The following is a 21,672-nucleotide window of genomic DNA, read 5'->3' on the forward strand; positions in this document are numbered from 1 at the left end:
TGGAGGTCCTGGGCGGGTGTGGTCTGTGGTTGTGAAGCCAGTTGGGTGTACAGCCAGATTCTCTGAAACGCCTTTGAAGACGGCTTATGGTAAAAACATTAACATACAATTTGCGGGCAACAGCTCTGGTTGAATTCCCTGCAGTCAGCATGCCAACTGCACGATCCCTCACAACTTGCAGCATCAGTTATTTTGTGCTGTGTGATAAAACTTCACATTTTATTTATCCTTTTATTGTGTGCAGCATGAGGCACACCTGTGCAATAATCATGCTTTCTAATCAGTATCTTCACACCTGTGAGGTGATTGGATTATCTCTGTAAAGGAGAAGCGCTAACTAACACAGGTTTAGACAGACTTATGAGCCATATTTGAGATAAATGAGCCTTTCATGTCGATAGATAAAGTCTTGGATCTTTGAGTTTAGCTCATTAAAAATCAGGAGCAAAAACATGGATTGTGTTTATGTTTTTGTTCAGTGTATATAGACATTTATGTGGTGAATCGGTGACCACTAGGTGGTCCACAGTAATCAAGAAAGAAATTGTTCTGTCCAGTTGTCAGAGCAAGAGAGCGTGAATAAAGTTAACCTGCTATGTGGTAGCATTGAAAAGTACCAAGAGCTGCTGTGTGAAATGCAGATCGATAGATAGAACATAAAAGTCAACTTCTGCACAAGTTTCTTAAATGAAATTAATAAGTTAACATAGGTTTGGAAGCAGGGCCACACCTCAACTAAACCTCTAATCACCTGGTGAGCCTTCTTATATTTCTTTCACTTCCTCAACTCTGTCTCGTTCTCTCAACCCCACCCTTGATCAGCACAGCATTCTTGGCCACTTTCAGTCAGGGTTTCGCAGATCTCATACAACTGAAACTGCTCTTCTGAGAGTGTCAAATGAAATTTTGATGCAGAGTGACAAGGGTAATTGTTCTGTGCTGCTTATGTTGGACCTTACCTCAGCTTTTGATACAGTTGACCATTACATTCTGCTCCATAGGCTGAGGCGCTGGGTTGGTTTATTAGGATCTGCCTTGTACTGGTTCTCTTCGTACGTATCTGACAGCTACTTCAAAGTACAAATCTACCCCTTATCCAGTCTATTTTGGTGTATCCCAAGGTTCTGGTTTGGGGTCTCTGCTGTTTTTAATGTATTTGCTCCCCCTTGGAAACATTCTGTCAACCTTTGGAGGCCTCTCTTATCACTGCTATGCAGATGATATTCAGTTGTACACCTTGTTTCACCCTAATAAAATGTCTAAATTCTATTGTTTGTAAAGTGTCCAGACTCTGTTATATGGTGGATGGCAGACAGTTTTCTTCAATTAAATCAAGACAAAACTGAAATAAGTATCTTTGCACCAGAAAAAATGCATGTCTCAGAAAACTTGGACCTCTTGGTTTTTGTAGTTAAATCTTCTTTTAGGAACCTTGCATAATCGTTGATTCAGGTTTTACTTTGGATGCACATATCAACTTTCTGGTTTGTTCCTGTTTTTATCGTATTAAAATATTGCCAAGCTAACTTATTAACTCTTACATAAGAATACTTTTGTACTTCAGTTCGGCATTCAACACAATCATTCCCCAACAGCTCATTCTGAAACTAGCTAGCATTACCACACTGAACATGGGGGCTTCTCAAGGAAGTGTACTGGGCCCCCTCCTCTTCACTCTGCTGACCCACGGCTGCACATCGTCGCACAGCTCGAGCCTCCTCATCAAGTTTGCAGATGACACAACTGTGATACGACAGCATCAGCAACGACGATGAGACCGAGTAAAGGAGCGAGGTGAACTACCTGGCCTTGTGGTGTGAACACAACAATCTCTCTGTGAACGTGGAGAAGGCAAAGGAGATTCAGAAGAATGAAATTCAGGAGAACGCACCCCCAGCATTGTAATGGAAAATTATACACATAACCCTTCTATATTTGTGTGGTATTTAGATGAGACATGTAGTCTTGCACTTTGTATTATAAAACCATGGCTTATATTTCACTGAGCAGAACGACCTGTCCCCAGCAAATATTTGGTAATGAGCTTTTCTTTCTTATCACACTGCTGTTAACATTCATCAGAAACTCTGTACCAGTTTGAGCAGGGTCTGAAGACAGTGTACTGAGGGCTTGCACCTGCGACCTTGATGCTATCACGTCATGCGAGTCTATATTAACCAAGCTCATGTGTATCTCTGCGGACTCGCTCAGCCAAAGCTGTTTGACTGTGTGATTCTCATTGCTGATCAGCTCTTAATAAAAATACTTTGTTTGATTCTCACTTAGTGTGTGATCTTTGATAATAAAATTCCACTACAGCGTGCACCTCTGACCATCAATGGTGTTACCGTGGAGAGAGTGAGTAGCACCAACTTCCTGGGTGTGCACATTATGGAGGACCTCTGCTGGACCATCAACACCACATCACTGGCCAAGAAAGCCAACCAGCGCCTCTACTTACTCTGCAATAAGAGGAAAGCTAGAGCTCCAGCCCCCATCATGTGCACCTTCTACAGAGGCATCACTGACAGCGTCCTGACCGATGGCATCACCATGTGGCATGGCGCCTGCTCTAAATCCTGCAGGAAGACCCTCCAGCACATTGGAGACCCCACCCACCCGTCACTCAGCTTCTTCAGTCTGCTGCCATCAGGAAGGAAACTATGGAGCTGGCAGGCCAGGACCAGCAGACTTAGAGACAGCCTCGTCCTCACTGCTGTCAGGATGCATCTTCCTGCTCTGCCCCCTTCCACACACACAGACACACACACACACACACACACACACACACACACACACACTGGACTCTGATAATCTCTGTTTGTTCTGTATGCTGCAGAATTGACAATGAAGCAGATGTTGACTTAACTAATTGTGTCATGTCCTGAACTGGAAATAATTATTCATGCCTTTGTTTCATCATGATTGGATTATTGGAATGGACTATACACCTGTCTTAGCTAAACCTCTCTAGAAAGGTTGCAAGTGGTTCAAAATGCTGCTGCCAGGCTTCTGACAAAATGCTCCGAGTTTCATTATGTGACTCAAATCTCCAAAGTGTTTATCTTTCTTGTTTATCTTTCTAAGAAGTCCTGTTAAAAGACCATTACAGTAATCCAGTCCACTGGAGATGAATGCATGGGTGAGTCTCAAAACTGATGTACTGGCTCACACATTATTTACAATCCCACTGCACAGTTAAACTATTTGGGATAGGATTAAATTAGGAAAAACAACTGCAGCCTGGGGTTCTTTATTTCAGAAAAATACTTCTAGAACAAAAATCTAAAAAAAAATTTAACATTACTGATAAAACTGCAGAGTTCTGCACCTCCAGTCACAGTTTGTCTCCATTCTCGTTTCTCCTGGACTGACGGAGCCCAATAAGCCTGCAAGCTGCTTTCACAACGATGCGCCATCACAGACGTGATCTGGCGTGTCTGCAGCCCGGCGAGTTTCTGTTGCCATGGTTACCAACTAGCGTTAAAACAACAATTTACAACAATAAGGCTATTTGACCGGAACTTCTTTTATAGGTGTCCATATGGACACCCTACAGCCAAATAAGAATCGAGTATTCACCCAGACCATTCATGTTTTCATCACACAAAACAACTAAGTGATGTCCCAAATACAAAACGGACTTAATCTTCCAAGGTTGTGCCCTCCTCTGGTGTATGAAGGTCGCAGACAGAAGTACAATGAAGGGGCTTGATCTTCAGCCTACATGATGGTTATTGCATTGATTATTTAATATCAAAATGGAACAGATCTGGAAAGTTACTATATATATATATATATATATATATATATATATATATATATATATATATATATGTGTGTGTGTTAATAAATGTGTCATTATTTTTTTTTTTTATCAATAAGCGATATTACTAAAATGTTTCCAAACCAATGCAAAAAAAAGCTGGCCCGTTATAGCTTACATGGTGTATGTACGTCACTTGAGGTGCAGATTAATCTGTGCAAACCTACACATATTTTTCTTGTATTAGAAGTTACCACTAATGTGAAAAGTTTGTACCAGCCCACAGCAAACCGCTGAGACCGTTGAGGAAACTGTAACTACCGCTACAGAAACGACAAGTGCCATTGCAGGAACAGTAACTGCCTATGTAGCGAGTGGCTGGCCTGGATCTTAGCATTTCTCCATTTCTCTCTCTCTCTTTCTCCCCGCCGCCACCCTCCCCTCGCCCTCCCTCTGCTTGTAGCTGTTGAGAACAACTGCACAAAACTGACGTTACTCCATCTGCGATCGACTAGTTTTGTCTCACGTCAGGTCCCGGATGTGTGGCACAAAAGTTTGAATTTCAGATCTGAATTTGAATTTCAGATCTGAATTTTTCAAATACAAAAGTTTCAACTTTACCAATATACACATTAAAAAAAACAAAGATTCAATATCAAATATGGTCATTTGGATTCAGTTTTTTAAAGCAATTATTCAAACAGACATATTCAGATTGAAATTGAATGATTCAAATTCAAATATAAAGAATTCAGATTCGCTCCCCAGTGGCACAAAGCTTATCCCATAGAATTGTACTGAGATGGACTGTATTTTTAAATGGATTTTAAAATATGTTTTTTGTAAATGGACACTGTGCAAATAAAGCTGAATTGAATTTAACTTGATCCAACAGCTTCTCACCAGTTTTAGATGAGACATTTTTTTGTTGATTTTAGAGAAAGTGACACAACTTTCTGGCATTGTGAAACCTCTGTGACATGTTTTGGTCAAAATAACACAGACCTGTTGGAAGACTGAACTACTTTTCAGACTTTTCAGTGACTGTTTGGTCCTTTTTTTCTTTCACAAATAGACTGATGACAATTCCACTATTCTGTGAGCTCACTTTTGCTGATTTCTGAAGAATAGTCACCCAGCTAGCTGTTTACTAGCTGATGTGCTAGTAAACAGCTAGCTAGCTAGCTAGCATGCAGGCTCAGTTCATGCACCTACGATGTCACCAGCACAAGAGATTATAGCAGTAGACCTCTAGGGGGCTCCAGTGGCTGGGGATTAATCCACAGGGCTGGAGGTCAATCAGGAGGAACTGATTGGTGGCAGGTGTGACTGAAGGCTGTGACTATTTAAACCCAGTGTGGACAAGCTCTACTATGAGTTTTGATTCCCTGGCCTGCTGGTGAGATGAACCTTTTTTTGTGTGTTTTTTGCGTTGTTTTTTAATGATTTTAATTGTGGGTCTGCCGTAAGTTGTAATGATAAGAAGCTTACTGTTTGATGTGCTTTGTTTTTAGGGACAGCACTGGCTGCTGCTTATTTTGGTTTTATATGGTTTGGTTTTACTTTTTACTTTAGCATAGGTTAGTATTTATGTTGTTTAGTTTTTAACACTCTGTCTTCTCTTGTTTTCTTGTGCTGTGGATGGTGTCCTTTTACTGGTGCCGTCCAGATACTGGTAGTTCACTTAGACGGTGATGTGGTTTGTGGTTGCATGTAGTTTGTAGCATGGTGTTTTTTTATTTGGAATTAAATGGATTCATGTTAATTTGAATGTGTAGTATAACCCTGGTACCGTCACTGTGATTACATGTGTTCTCATCCGTAGCACGAGTCTGTCATCTGCCTTTCATTGTATATTTTAGGTTTTAGTTATGTGCAATAAATGGCATATGTCTGAACCACACTGACCGTTGTGGGCTCGAAATTGAAGACTTTATGTGCTAAACGTGTCTTTGCACCTACAAGGCTGCAATATCTATAACTTAGAGGAAATGTTTGAGGCATTCTGTCATTTCTAATTTACTGTCTGTGTTGTTGTTAATGTTAATACAGCTCATAAGTTAAAGACTTATTTTGATGGTAGCTTTGTTTGCTGTGCTTCTAAAATCAGTCTGATCAGAGCTTTATAATGAACACTTTTTGGACTTTTTTTTTTTTTTTTTTTTTAACTCAAAAGCAGTAATAACAAATTTCCTACAATGACAATTAAGTATATATTAAATATTTATATATAAATTACTTACTAAATCTGAATACTTTCTCCCCATTTCATAGTTACAAACTTCCCTTTTTTTTGTGGTGTTGGACCACACTTTCGATCTTATAACAGTACTTTCTACTTCTCTACAGTCTATACGTATTAAAAAAGTTTAAGTTCCAATATTTACCTTTTGACAGATAAGACCTGAATCAGTTTCTGCGTCCTCATTAAACTCAGACCAAATGGTAAATTAAGCTTTTCATAGCCTATGTCTGTCAGTCTTAGGAAATAAATGTTGTCATACATGATTGTGTAATGTTTTTAGTCAAAGCCAGTAAGAGAAAGATCAGATATTTGTCCCCAAATTTCCCCAAACACCACATGGTCTGACACAAACCACTGAATAACTACATCCTGTCTGAAGTTGCTTTATATGGGTGTTGATGCAGTGTGTTGAAATGTTCTGGTAATGTGTTGCAGAATTGAACTGAAAGTAGACATACTGTAAATTTAAGTTGGGTCTAGTTAAAGCTATTTCTTGTGTTATGCTAACTCAAAGTTTGTGTTTAAGTGTTATGTAAATGGTGTATTGCAGGAACAAAATGTTTCCTCTTGGACTCCTTGGACTCTGTCCACCTCTGGTTGTTAGGAAACAGTTTCTAATCATCTATATCTGATGTTCTCTGGAAGTTGCAAAATATATTCACAAGTGATTTCGCAAAGTACATGTGAACGACAGCCAATCAGCAGACATGATTTCTGAGAAATTCTTTCAACAGAAAATTAAAAAAGGAAGTATTAGTTTAGATTCTTCTCATGTGGGTGCAGTTTAAGTGTTTCATAGCTGACTGGATTTTTTGCAGCTCTGTTAGTTTTTTGTATTGTAGATTACTTTTAGTTTCCTCACCTGTGTCCAGGTAGCTAAATCCTCCCCACCTGTGTTCTATTGGTTATCACTATCTTCTGGATAATATAATATAATGTATATCAGGGATCACCAACTCTGGACATCTTGGGTCAGTATCCTGCAGGTTTTACATGTTTCCCAGAAACGACTCTAATCGATGGGTCATTAAAGGTGTCATCACCTGGTCTTTTCATGTGTCAGCTGTCCTCTAAGTGTCTTTAAATATTTTTTTTGAAAATGTATTACATAAAAAAGATCAAACATAGAGCTTGTTCTGACCCTTTGCTCATACCACAACATTGTCTCGTGAGAGTTCATGCAAGCTTTTGACTAATGTTAATGAGGTGCGCTCTGATTGGCTGCAGGGAGGCCAGAGTTGGAAGGGGGACTGGCCCAGTGCATGCACGTACGTCTGACTCCAAAACATCAACAGCTTAGTGATGGCGAGCAAAGCTGACCGAGCAGCAGCTTACGTAATTCAGCCATTTATGTTTGAACCAGACTCCGAGCCTGAGAGTAAAGATACTGCCTCTACACTACACTACAGCCTCTGTAATACTGACACTCAGGGGCGCTGCTAGAGATTTTGGGCCCCATGAAAAGAAACTGAGTGGGCCCCCCCTGAAAATTTTAATAGTGTCATACATCCAATTGGCAATTTTAATGCTAAATTTACCATCAAAATGGCATTAAAAGAAATTAAATTAAAAGAAAAACATGACAGGCTAGTTGGTAGGGGAAGCACTAAAAATACAATGAAGTTAATTTAGATTCAACTATTTGTTGCAAGACGGAAACTTTATATTTAAAAACCCATCTATCTTTTTTTAAATACTTAATTATCTCATGATAATTACAAAACAAATTACAAATACAAAACTTTAATACAAAATAACCTCATTCATGAAAATGAAATGCATTTATAATCTGTCGAGAAATAAATCAAATCTCAGCTAAAACACCATCAAAAACAAAATGACCACTCAATCTTTATGGCTTATTGTATTGCGAGCATTATCATCATTAAATCAGAAGCCAAAAAAATTAGGTAGGCTCAGAAACAAAACATAGCAGGACCTCACATGGTTTATTCTATTATATGAACTAAATGTAATACGGTCACAAGCAAACCACTGTGGAGATTTACAGCCAAACAACGGCTGGGAGCATCTTTAAAATTAAATAATCACATTTTAAAAGGTAGAACTTTGTGTAATAAGATATCAAGGAGTAGTAAAGGTGCGCTACTGCTGAGTCAAGCTCTTCTCATTCACCATCACTGTCCTTGCTCAGCCTTTTTCAGCAAGAACCCAACGTGGAGCTTTCTCTGAGGAGAATCACTTATCAAGTCCTGAAGTCCAGCTTTCTATTCTATCCAGCTGTTCTATCATATAATATCTCCAGTCGTGTAATGTCATGTGTAACAGCATCACAATCATTATTTCTGGTGGTCTCACACTATTTTGTTTTACTCAAAGGTGCTTTCAGTGATTTCACCAACAATGTCAAGGGAAATTGATTTGACTACTAATCCTCCACGTCATTGTTCCTCTCATGTAGCAACACGAAGTCTAATTTATCTCCAGATCTGTAGACTCACCGGTGAAGCATTAGATTAGTGGGGGAACATATATGATGCTATATGGTTGTTGCTAGTTAATCTTCTGATATCTAGAAAATATACATATTTCTCTGATTGGATTGAAAGCAGTCTGCTGCACTACAAATGTCTCTGTTCCTACTGCAAAGCAGGAGGATGAGTCCAAATTACTGACCTGACCTAATATTACAGTGATAGCTGAGAAAATAACTGCAAACTATATTAATAATTCAGAAATTTTTTCTGTTATATAATGTTTTTTTCGCCACAGTAATCAACCAATTCAACACTCAGCTGCTCACCTCGTTCCTCAGGGCCCACCTAGACATGTTCGGGGGGGGGGGCTCTGGCAGCATCTGCTTCGGCTGATACAAGTTTAGTCTTGTATCAGAAAGACTCCAATGTACTCTCTTTTAAAGCAGCTGTTACTGTTTCTATGGTGACCTGAAACCAGATTAAACCACTGAAAAAAAGGCCTTTAGCTACATTAGTCTTGTTAATGTTAGCTCTTGTTTGTGTGTGTCAAACACTGTCTCTGTCCATGTGTTGAATGAAATGCCTGCTGTATGATACCTGCAGCTTACTGGCCTCTAAAAGCCTTTGGTCAAACATGTGTTGCATCTTTAAAGTTCTAAATATATAAATATGGTATGGCTTTGATGCATTGGTAAATTTTAACAATTGCTTTGACTTTTATTATCACCTTTTTGTCAATTTTATCCAGTTGATTTATTTTTCTTTAGATAGATAGATTTTTTTTTCATGGATGGATTGTTGTTTTCAGAAGTGCACTTTCATAAATATGTGCTGTCCCTGACAAATAAGAAAATAAATAATAAAAAAAAACATGTAATAGGAGAGTGCTTGGATACTTTGTGATATTCTCTACCTTAATCAAACCCTGAACAGGAACTGGTGAATCCAGGAAGAGCTCCTACACAAACATGTTTTGAGACAACAGAGTCTTTCCCTTAGCATGATGACATGAAAGCTAAATGAACGGTTTCTAATTCTAACTAATGTGTATAACCTCATTTCTGGGCAGAAGAGTTTTCTTCTGACAGAGGAAAATTACACTAGAAAGTTCCACTAATTACAAAATAATCTTTACAGAGAAAGATTATTATGAAAGCACCTGCACAGAGGAGATGTCCTCGGTGGTCATGTCACTGCTTTGGCCTCCTCCTTCCTCTTTCATTACATTACAACAACACAGGCAGGCCAGCAGCTTGTCTGGAGCTCCTTTTCTCATGAAGACATACAGAACTAAATCTGCCAGAGGACTGAACTGAAGGAACGATAAGTGGAAGCCATAGTAAGAATCTTCAGTTCTATAGAGCGGATATCTATATAATATCATCTTCAGGAGCTGGATGACTGAGGGCATGAACAGCAAAGTGTAAATGAGAAGCACCAGGACTAAAATTCCTACAATTCTACGTTTTTCCTCAGAAGGGACGGATCTGGCAGAAGATATAACTTTAACTGTCCCAGCTAGGAAGAAGGTGAGAAGAGGAAGGGGGAGGAGGAGGAAGATAAATCGGAAAATGAGCTGGAAAAAATCAGACATCAGAAATGCAACAAGAAGCTCAATGAGACACGTAATCCAGACCACAAAGGAGACCACAGCAGAGAACCTGACACTTCGTCTGAAGCGGTACCACAGCGGGCAGGCGACGACCAGAAACCTGCAACAGATGACGCACAGATGACACAACAGTTAATATGTTGTTGCAGTGTTTTATCCACAAATACTACAGCACACACACATGATCTATCTTTCCAGGGCAACACACATCATGAAGCCAACGCTGGCCAACACACCAAAGTAGTAGATCAATATGGAGACGTAGATGACCCTGAAGAACCTGCGTCCTGTTCCTGTCCAGATCCCAAAGCAACAAATCTGGATGATGTCAGAGATGAGGAGATTGATGACATAGACTGGTGCAACATTGTCATCACGGATCTGCAGTGAAAAGAAAAACAGCAGAGACTGTGTCAGATAATCACTCAGCATGAGCTGTGTACCACACATAGAGTTCCCTGTGAGCCGACAGATATCTGGCTTCTGATGGAAAGCGACAGACAAATGTTCAGAATTCTTTACATACCAGAGAATGAAGAGCGTAAATTGCCAGTAAGATCAGAGGGAAACATATCCATATCACAATCCATACAATCACATATGAGACTGGTGGCAGCCCGTCTTCAAACAAGTAATTAAACTCCTCAAACATGGAGTAATTATAGTAGAGATAGTCTGTATCATTGAAATAGTCATACGAGCTGTAGAAATCCATTTCTCCCAGTTCAACCTGAAAGAAGAAGAAAGACCAGCTAGGTAAAGATTATTTTTTCCCTACATAAACTACTCTTTGACATCAGAAATACTTTAATTATATATATGTAAGTTGAGTAAAATGCTATACATACATGTGAAAAAGTAAACTTACCATTTCAGTGCTGATGTAGAGTCAACAAACTGCATACACATGGAGCTGACTGCACACTGTTTCATGCCAGCCTGTGTGTAGCTGTAGCTCAGAAAAATTTCACAACACTGTTTCCTCTTCTGCTTTTGATGGCTTTCACCCATATCCGTTGTTATCTGTATCTGTAAGTTGTTGTCATGTAAATACTTTACATGACACTTCAATTTTTAAGGTTCTAGGTATCAGGACATCACGAAAAATAAATGAGCTGCAGATGGATATCAGCACATGATATATTAAACTGTCATTCTTTATGTCTCAGAAACTAATAAAATGTATGATAATTCCCCTCTTTATGCTTCTGAGTTTTTTGTTTTTTTGTCATCATGAGTGTGAGCACCTTTCTAGATGAAGGTGAGGCTGTCAGAAGTGGCATGAGGGAGAGCGTATGTAAAGGTGTGTTGGGGAAATTTCATATTATTCCCTTTATTATATTGTGTCTACTGATCACTCTCAGGGTAAACAGATTGTTTAAGTTCTTGGTAATTAAGTTTAATACTGAGTAGCCTGTTGATATCGTAAAGTGGATGCATTCTTTAGAACAGTTCGCTCTGACCTGTGTGACTTATCTGATACCAGCCAGACGCTCCAGGATGACCCAGCAGGGCATCCTGCCTTAATGTCACTGGGGTTGTTTATGTGCGTCAATAAATTTCAAAAACTCATTAGGTTTGCTGAAGTGTCTAATCCTGTGTGAGGAACAGACAATCTCTTTGTTTGTATTTCATGATGTGTTGTGACTGATCATTCTGGTTAAAAGATGCTGCATGTATGTTTCTTATCAGATTCTCTTCAGATCTCTGTGCTGTCGGACCTCTGAACAGTGTCTCGAATTGCAATTCTATTCTTTATATTTTAATCCTGTGTTCAATAAACCTGTAATCATTTTTCACTTCAGAACAGACTCCTCATCCTTGACAGAGTAACTTTTTGCCTCTACAACCTGGTGTCAGAAGTGCTCCTGCGTGGTCAGTTTCGGGTTTTACGACGGGTGTCTGATCAACCTGAGTACGTCTCAGCCTCTGTTTCTGGGGGACTCCTCGTGGATCTCCTTACTGGCCCGCCAGGACCTCGAACATCTTCCATCCTGTCAAGGAAGTCTGGTGAGTGAGAAATTACTCTAGGATTTTAATTTGCTCTCACGCGCACACACATCTCTCCCTTCTTAGAAAAGTAGGAAGCCGGGCAGCCGGGGGGTTTTGGGAGCTCCGTAGACTAGAAGCGGGCCTGGAAGTCTCATTAGGAGATCTGGGCAGGTTAAAATCCCTTCACAAGGGTGTGAGTGGGTCTCTCGCTGGAAAGCAGTGAGATAGGGCGGACGGATTAGTCGTTATTCCGTATTCTACAGAGACGTCTGTAGTCTAAGGTGTGGGAATATTCCTCCCCGTGCTTAAGTGTAAACATGGGTAATGTAGGCTCCAAAACACCGGCGACGCCCCGCGGTGAACTCTTTGAGTTCATGGAACGTAAGTATGGTAAAATGTGTGTGGAGGTGTGTGCGGAGTGGATTCAGAATGGGATTTTTCCAGCCGAAGGCTCTTTGAGCCTGGCGGCATTAAAAATAACCAAAGAAGGATTAGATAAGATGAGGGATGTGTGTGTGTATCTATAACTGCTTACAGGAGTATTAAAAACATGATAAACATCCTGATACGTCACATTTAGAAAAGGACAAAAAATCTAGATTAATATGCAGTTAAGTACAAGTTAACTCAGGACAGTCATGAGATTAATTGTGATTAAACATTTTGAATGACTGACAGCTGTTAACACAATGCCAAGGAGGAAAGACATCAGCAACTCGGTTTGATTGGCCGGGGAATTCCCCCAAAATTTGCCCCCTTCGTTTAGTTCGCTTTCACTCTGCGCTATACCTAAACGGACCAAACCACCTGAACAACTTCAAGGAGTCACAACAACTGCTCGCTAGGGGCTCATGTTCCCCTAAACGACCACTGGTCCAGAAGAAAGAAGGATAAAAAGACATTGCAGCAAAGAACATGGCTGCACAGTTAAGCTTTGCAATCAAACCACAAAACATCTGGAACAATGTCCTTGGTCAGACTAGACCACAGTGGAAATGTTCGGTCATAAGCACATTTGGAGAAAATCAAACACAAACTGGCACAAACACACTGTCAAGCATGGTGGTGGACGGCTGATGGTTTGGGCTTGTTTTACAGCGACAGGACCTGGACACCTTGCAGCCATTAAGTGGGCCATGAACGCCTCTGTATACCAAAGAGTCAGACGTGAGACCATCTGTCTGACAGCAAAGCTTGGCTGAAATGACCTCATTCGCACCAACCTACAACAGAATAACTAATCGAGATGTTGCAATGATCCAGTCGAATCCAGACCTTAACCTGATCGTCTTACAGAAAATGATTACTTCAAGTTATAGTTGTTAAAGGTGGTTCTATAAGGCATTGAGTCATAAGAGGGACTTAGATTTTTCCACAGATCATCTTCATTTTATCTTAGTTTTCGTAAATAATGACATATTTTATTTTCAGATGTTCATCTGTATTTACCTCATTTTAAGACCTGCTGAAAACCAGATGATTTATTACTACGTCCTCATATATAAACCTTTGGAATAACAAATCGTACTCTACCCTCCAACTCTGAACATTTATCTTTATTTTTAAACACTGGTTTTATGGCATTTTGTTAAAACTTATACCGTGGTCTGGGTGAATACTCGATTCTGATTGGCTGGAGGGTGTCCATGAAAAAGTGATAATGGACACCTATGAAAGAAGGTTGCGCTGACTAAACGGCAGTTGGTAACCATGGCAACAAAAACTCAGACGCCGGGCAGCAGACACGCCAGATGAGAGCAGCCTGCAGGCTTATTGAACATGTAGGAAACTATCTGTGGACTTTGACTGTTTCAAACAAAATGTTGCATCATCCTCTGGACACACAGAAGCTATAAGAGCTGCACCCGCCCTCTGAAATGTGTGTGTCACGTAACATAACTGTGGCCGACCGAGTTGCAGGTTCTGTGTCAGAGCCGGTTAGCTTGGCAACGTGTCACAACAAAATAGTCCTCTCAGCTGCTTCTTGTGATAACTTACGATTTTAACGGTAAAAACTACATTAACGCATTAATAATTTATTTAAAATTTTTTTCTTTCTTAGTGGACCATGGTATAAGCAGGATAATGGCCACCTCGGAGGGCATTAACCTTTACAGATCTATAGTTAGAGAAAACAAATCTGTCACATTAAGCTCATTATGTTCATAATAGTTTGGTTTCACTGCTGAGACTAATCATCATTCTATGTTCTTCTAGTTGAGCAAATTTCCTAAAAACTTACATTATACAACCACAACTGGCATTTTGTCAACAGCTGTGTAACATAGCAATGTGTTACAGAATATACAGCTTTGAATAAGCATACAGTACAATAAGGAAAAGTAGTATAAATAAATAAAAAACATCTCATATTATCAGAAACAGAAAGAGAAGCTCTCTGCAAGTTCACATGAAAATGAAGCAGCTGGTGATTATAATGTGATCAAGGTAATAATGGTTTGCTTTACTCATTTAATAGGTCTGAACTTCATATATATTAACCTAAAGGAAAGAACAATAACAACAAACAGACAAACATAATATTCATTTGTTGAAAGGAACTAGAACAAGTTTAGAAATGAAACAAAAATGATCCAGTGGGTCGTTTATCTGCACAGACGACAACAACCAATGATCACGTTCACAGAATATGGACCTCTAGTGGTCATAAGAGGAACTACATGTGAAGTGTTTATTTATTAACATGACTATGAAAGACGTTAGAAAGGAGTTTTCTTTTAGACTAAACATGATTGTTTCTAACTCTAAGTGATTTTGGATTTATTTTTGACCAATCAGGAAGAGGCAAAAGTGTTTTAGTAAAGTCTTGTCAAGTCCTGCATTTATATTATCTGAGTGTTGAACTTGCTTCCCACAGTTGTAAGCAGTCCAGTCCTTCCTCTTTAACAGACGTTTGGAAACGATGTTGGTTAAAGTATCTGTCCCTTCGCTATCCTTTCTATTAGCCTGTGCTTCTTCTGTTTTCCACTTCCTAACTCTCTGCTGCCACAGAGCTGATGATGCAAATGTTGTCATCATTTACTGCTGAAATGCTGGTAACATCACGGCCCTTCCTGCAGTCACACAGAGATGCCAGTAGCTGGTCTACCCTCCCGTTCCACATGAAAACATAGAGAAACAAGTCTGCCAGAGGACTGAAGTGGACAGGAATTATAGTCCCAACGTCAAAGGTTTGATGGTGTCTCATGTTTTCTAGCAGAGAGAAAACAACACGAGGCAGGAAGAGCAGAGTGTAAATAAGCAGCAGCAGAACCTGAATTACCAAAAAACTCATCGTTCTTCATCCAAAGGGACCCCGTCATCTGCAAACAGGGTTCTGACTCTCCCAACCAGAAATAATACGAGCAGGGGGATGGAAGGAGGAGGAAAACGCTATGCAGGTCTCCACTGTCCTACCATTTACAAAGAAAAAGATAGAGAGGTAAAGAGAAGGAAAGATCCACACTACAACACAAACCACCACCCATGTCCTGAGGTTTCATCTGAATCTGTACCACAGTGGCCTGGTCATGACCAAATACCTGGAAACTGATGATGGAAGAAATGATCAAGAAATGATCGACGTCATCACGAAGAAGGTGAATAAAACGTTGCCTAAACAGCAGCCTTGTTGGGAGATGTGATGGTGAAATGTACGAGGGTCCACATAGTCCATAAAATCATAAAAGCCGTCGTCAGCATAGTCGGTGTAGTTCACCATCTTCACTGAAGCATGTTTTCTGAGAGAAGGTTATGTGAAGACAGCAGTAAGATTACTACAAGTAGACGAATGTTAGAAGTACTTGTTAACCCCTTAATGCCTGAATTTATTTAGATTTTTAAAAACAAAAATAATACAGGAAATAGTCAAGAAAAATGAGCAGAAAGAACAAGACTGGAACAAAATAAAGCAATTTTATTTTAGATACACGACTACTGTGTGGAGTTTGCATGTTCTCCCCGCGTATGCGTGGGTTCTCTCCAGGTACTCTGGCTTCCTCCCACCGCACAAAGACATGATGTTAGGTTAACTGGTCGCTCTAAATTCTTCCTAGGAGTGAGTGTGAGTGGTTGTTTCTCTGTGTTGCCCTGCGATGGACTGGCTACCTGTCCAGGTGTACCTGCCTCTCACCTGCTCATTGCTGGGATAGACTCCAGCTTCCCTGCAACCCTGAACTGGACTGAACGGTACAGAAAATGAAGGAATGAATTTTTCATTTCCTGGTCCAACAGTTCACAGATACACAACAATCTAACATCTCTGTTTTCATGTCACCTTGCAGCACCTGATGAGTAAAGCTGCATTCACACGGCAAGATTTTCATCCAGACTTTCACATTACAGCTGATGATGGTGTAAATGGAAAAGTTCTGTCTCAATCTTCACCTTCAAAAGTGGAAATGTTGCTCCTCAAACGCCACAGTCCACCAGTGTTAAGACGAAGCCCTGCACAGTCGCTCTGATGCAAATGTGGCTTGTAACCCGGATTTATCATGATCCACTTCAGCTTCTCTCAGGAAATAAATACAGCAGTCGGGCCTGTTTATGTGATGCTCATCTAGATTCCCAATAAGCAGGAAGCATCCCAGGACATTTTAAAGAAAAACACACAGTCAGCATTTTTTTAAACTAAAGAGTCAAAAGTAATAAAATTCTCAGTTCCAGAAAAGTTGGGAAATCTTCTAAAATGCAGTTTGTAATAACTTTATTCTTTTTAATCTTTATTTATTAGACACAAGTACAAAAAGGATTTTTGGTGTTTTTATCCTCCAGTTTCACTGTAAAAGAAAAGTGAACATATTTGACATAAAATTTTAGTAACACAATCAAGCAGAGATGGAAAAGTGGGAAAGAAAAACTCAGCAGTATAAGATATATGAGTAACAGCATCTCAAGTCTTTAATGAAGACTAGTTAGGTAACGGTAAGGGTGTCAGCATTGGGTATAAAATGAGCATATAAATGAAAGATATAAAATTATTTATATTTCATATTATTTATTTGCATATTGAGTCGTTTACACTGATAACTCACAGCATTGCAGAGTTATTGTGGAAAACCGTCATTTTAACGTCTGCATGAGAAGAACCAACATGGACCTTAACCAGTCACTTAAGATGAGTCCTGCTGACTCCTGATGATCTTCTTCAAAACAGGGGAAGTGAGAAAAAGGCTGTACAGTAGTTTTTTCTTCTTTTCTATGTGAATGAAAGTAGAATGTAAAAATATGTTTTTGTTTTGCTTCTTTCAGTGACACAAGTATCCGTTTAAACTTTACTTTCTAAATGATAAAGTGCAGAAAGTCAAGATGTTTACAAAAAATAGTTTAACACTGAAATGACTTTGCCAAATTCAGTCCAGCTTTATTTATAAAGCACTTTAAAAACAAGCACACCGGAGCAAAGTGCTGTACAGAAAATTTAAACTAAAAGACACAAATAACAGTTATAAAAGCAAACACATGAAATAAGTACAAAGATAAAAGACATTAAAACATTATATCACAAAATAAAACAACATAAAAACAATTAAAACTACTAAAACAATAATAAACAAATCAGATCAACATCTTAATGGTGTTAAAAGCCAGATGGAAAAGATGGGTTTTACGGAGCGATGTAAAATCTGACAACGTAGAGGCCTGATGTGGAGGGAGATTATTCCACAGTTTAGGTGCTGCAACAGAGAAAGTGCCATCGTCTCTGAGCTGAGGGAGCCAGTAGGTGAATAAGGCTGCAGAAGCTCAGAAAGGCAGGATGGAGCAAGGCCGAAAGGAAGAAAATGAAAAAGCTCTAAAAGGAACCTGCAGCCAGAGAAAAGAGGCTAAAACAGGGGAAATGTGCTTGTATTGAAGAGTGTCCCATGTCCTGGTAGCAGCTGGCCCTCTGCCCAGTGGTTTCTCATCATCTACATCTGCTTTTCTAAGGAGCTTTAAAAAGGGGTAGTTAATGATGATGTAATGTTAATGTTACTTGTCTCTTAAACTCTGGTCTGTCTGCGCTGTAGTGCTGCAATGTTAACCGCCGGGAGCCTCACAGACCTGTTTGGCTGAGTGTATCACGTGGGATGGATTTACTCACATGCACTTGGTCTGCATGTTTCCTGACCACTACCCCGAAGACGACAAAAATGTTGCACCAGTTAAAATAAAAGCACCCGGTTAGATTTTATATTCTAGGTCTGGGTCCATGTGGGACAGTTTCTGGGTCCAGATCCGGACCTCAGTCCACTTGTTAGTGACCTCTGGTACAGAATTTAGCTCCTTCAGCACAAGGGAAGGTGTGAGAGTCCAACCAATACCACAGAAGCTGCAACACAACCAGAACTGCTCTGGAGGCGACTAGAAAGCTCATTCATGCTAAATTATTACAATGAACGCAGCAAACTTTTCAGACTTGTTAAACTACATTCAGAGCATTGCATTTTAAACTTCTTAGTGATACTCTGACTTCTGCTGTTTGTTGAAATGCACTAAAGGAGTAAAACTAGACAGTTTGGATCAGAGTTCCTGAAGCAAAACCAACAAATCTAAATACTTCAAAAAAGAGTCCTGCTGGCTGGATAAGCTGGTCAGGCGGGTTGGTTCTGTGGTTAGTATGAAGCTGGACTCTGGACATAAATCATTCATGGCCATCATGGATGCCAGTCAGCCTTTTACACGAGGTCGTCGGTGCACAGAGAAGCCTGTTCAGTAACAGACTGTTACTCCCCAGGACCAGAACAAGAAGACTAAGAAAGTATTTCTCTCCTCATGCCATCACCCTGTAGAACTCCACACAGAGGAACAGCCGACAATAAGGAGGAACAGTTAACATTATTACAGACTAAGTAGTTAATAGTAGTGGAAAACTGGACTGGCTGCACTTATCCATGACTACTTGAGTACAAGAGTTTCTCCTGGGTGAATTTTAAAGTTTATTCTTTGGGTAGATTTTTGCTATATCATGTTTTTCTTTAACTCTTATGGTGCTGCACTGCTGCTGGATCCTAAGAAATCCTGCCCAAAGGGATCAATACATTTTAATCTGATCTGATCTAAAAAAAATTAAACAAAAGAAAAATGTGCTGAGGAAATACATTTCTTCAGCTCAAAGGAAAGACAAGAAAAAAGAGGAATTGGTCTTTAAGAAACATTACATAACTTTCTATCTTAAAAATCTGCAATTCTGCTTCATTTCGATGCAACACTTCACACTTCACAACGTTCTTCCCTCCACCCCCCCAGCCCGGGGCATCACGTGGAATCAGGTTTTACTTTATAGTACCACGTCACATGCCAGCAACTGGATATCAACACACCGGCTGTTTTGAATGTGCAAGAAACGGGAGAAGACATTATCAGAGGGAGCAAGGAGAAGAAAACGAGACGGTGAAAGAAGAGACACGATGCAAACGAATTAACCTTCGTTACGGGACCAAGTGAGAAAATCTGCCGAAGCTCCGTCGTAACGCTTCAGGTAATGATTGTAATTCCTTAACAAAAGAAGCAGATTTTATATAAAGAACATTTTCATAAAAACATTCTGCAAAACATGATGTCAGACTTTAACTCTATTACACCTGCAGCATAACGTCTGTTAACAGTCTGAAATTAAAATCTATATAGTCTGACTACATGAAGCTGACATGTCATTACTCCTGTTGCTCGTCTGCTGATTGGTTGACATTTTACAACAACACAGTAAGGCCAAAAGCTTGTCTGTGGTCCCTTTCCTGATGAAAATATACAGAATCAAGTCTGCGAGAGGACTGATCTTAACTAATATGAAACATATGATGAAGAAGGTTTGGTTATATCTTGCTTTTTCTGCCAAAAAAAAAATGATGCTGGGCAGGAACAGCAGTGTGTAAATCAGCAGCACCACAACCAGAATGGCCACAATTCTTTGTTTTTCATCAGCAGGGACACTGCGAGCTGCAGACAGGGCTTTAATGGTCCCAACCAGGCAGAAGATGAACAGGGGGAAGGGGAGGAGGAAGATAGCAGATATGGTTGTTCCTATGTGATCATGAATATGGAAATAGAAAGAGATGGAAATAATGAAAGAAAGGATCCAGACCACGACACAAACAGCCACAGAGGTCTTGATGTTTCGTCTGAATCTGTACCACAGCGGCTGAGTGATCATCAAATACCTGCAATGAAACATGGACACAGATACACAGCTGATGAACATATCAGTTTAAGGGTCAGACACAAACAGTGGGGTACATGGATAAACAATTATTTACCTTTCCAGAGAGATGCACATCATGAATCCAACACTGGCCAAAAGACCAAAAATGTAGAAGCAGAGAATGAAGACAGAAAAAATTTCAGCCTTCTGTACAGCCAGACAGCAGAGCTGAACGAGATCAGAAACCAGAAGGTTGATGATGTAAATTGGAGCAACGTGGTCTTTTCGTACCTGCAGGTAAACATCGATAAATGTAAATAAATAAGCTTGAAATGTTTTCTGATCTTTAAATATATTTACTTGTTCTGCCCACAAATTGTATCTGAGCTATTTATCTATCTAGTAATCTAACGTATGGCTGGATTCAGAACTGATCTGAGACAAAGTCCATCCTTTACAACAGAAAACATCAGAAACAGCACATTTATTATACTGAAGAAAAGTAAATCTGATACACACCAGAGAATAAACTGTAGCGATGGCCACTAGAGTCAAAGGAAGTCCAGAACAGATGACGATCCAGTCCACCACATTTTCGATCAGTTCGAGGGTTTCATTGGTGCTGTTATCATAGTTATAATAAGTGTTGTTGGTGGAATCATCATTGTTGAGACTGACGTTGCTGTAGTTGTAGCTTTTGTCTCTTAAGGTGGTGTTGATATGGAAATCATTCATTTTCCAGTTTGCAAACGGCTGTAGGACAGACGTGATGGCAAGTTGTTTATTACTTTAACATTATTCAGCAAAATGTTTAAAACTCTAATGTGTTGGTTCACACACTCTGGATGGACTTGTTACACATTTATGTGTTCAGAAACACAGAAAGATGTAAAGTGGTGACTAAAAAAAACCATCTTTATCTGTTTAAATTAAATTATTTACCTTGAAATGGTGCACAATCCCTCAAGAAAAAGTCCTTCGCTGTCTAAGTCCTTCACAGATATGGTAGATAGCAGCTGGTTTCTGCTCGTTTCTATCTGCTTTTTTAAGGAAGTTAAAAAAAAAAAAAAAAGATTTCTTAACATGATTCTGCAATCGTCATCAGAATGAAAAAGGAAATAAGCAGAAAGGACTTGTGAAGAAATTCTTTCAATAAATCATCTTCCAATATTTCTCACATGTCACAGTTTAAAGCAGCTCTACACAAGTTTCCAGCATTAAATCTCTGTGCTTCTAACTCCTTTTGATGGTATACTGACATCCATTAAGCACATTACTGGAGCTGTTGTTGCCCTGCAGCATCCGAGGCTGAGAAACTGCACTTTCCATAGAAACCTTTTTTCCAGGCCGGGGCATCACGTCTCACCAGCAACTGGATATCAACACACTGGATGTTTTGAATGTGCACCATGGCTGATTCAACAAAGCAACCCAAGAGGACATTATCAAAGAAAGTGAAGAAAAGAAAGAGAGAAAATGATAGAAGATGAAACAGAAGTTATA

General features: G+C 39.6%; 1 protein-coding gene across 1 annotated transcript; it reads right to left on the reverse strand.

Annotated features, from left to right (window-relative positions):
* Positions 1 to 17,505: 17,505 nt before the first annotated feature.
* On the reverse strand, positions 17,506 to 21,169 carry LOC121655955 (mas-related G-protein coupled receptor member A6-like). Its single transcript, XM_042010905.1, has 4 exons — positions 21,112 to 21,169; positions 20,689 to 20,922; positions 20,285 to 20,460; positions 17,506 to 20,188 (listed from the first exon to the last, which is right to left on the reverse strand). Exons 2-4 carry the CDS (start codon positions 20,902 to 20,904, stop codon positions 19,651 to 19,653), a joined length of 930 nt encoding a protein of 309 aa, XP_041866839.1. The 5' UTR covers positions 20,905 to 20,922; positions 21,112 to 21,169; the 3' UTR covers positions 17,506 to 19,650.
* Between the last annotated feature and the right edge of the window lie 503 nt (positions 21,170 to 21,672).

Source organism: Melanotaenia boesemani, chromosome 16 (genome assembly GCF_017639745.1).
Source record: "Melanotaenia boesemani isolate fMelBoe1 chromosome 16, fMelBoe1.pri, whole genome shotgun sequence".
Taxonomy (NCBI): Eukaryota; Metazoa; Chordata; class Actinopteri; order Atheriniformes; family Melanotaeniidae; genus Melanotaenia; species Melanotaenia boesemani.

Bases quoted from the DNA above. Each gene is read 5' to 3' on its own strand.
- LOC121655955 (XM_042010905.1), bottom strand. From the start codon at position 20,904: ATGAATGATTTCCATATCAACACCACCTTAAGAGACAAAAGCTACAAC. The intron at 20,461-20,688 runs GTGTGTATCAGA...GTTTACCTGCAG, and splicing joins TCGCTACAGTTTATTCTCTG to GTACGAAAAGACCACGTTGC. The intron at 20,189-20,284 runs GTAAATAATTGT...GTTTCATTGCAG, and splicing joins ATGTGCATCTCTCTGGAAAG to GTATTTGATGATCACTCAGC.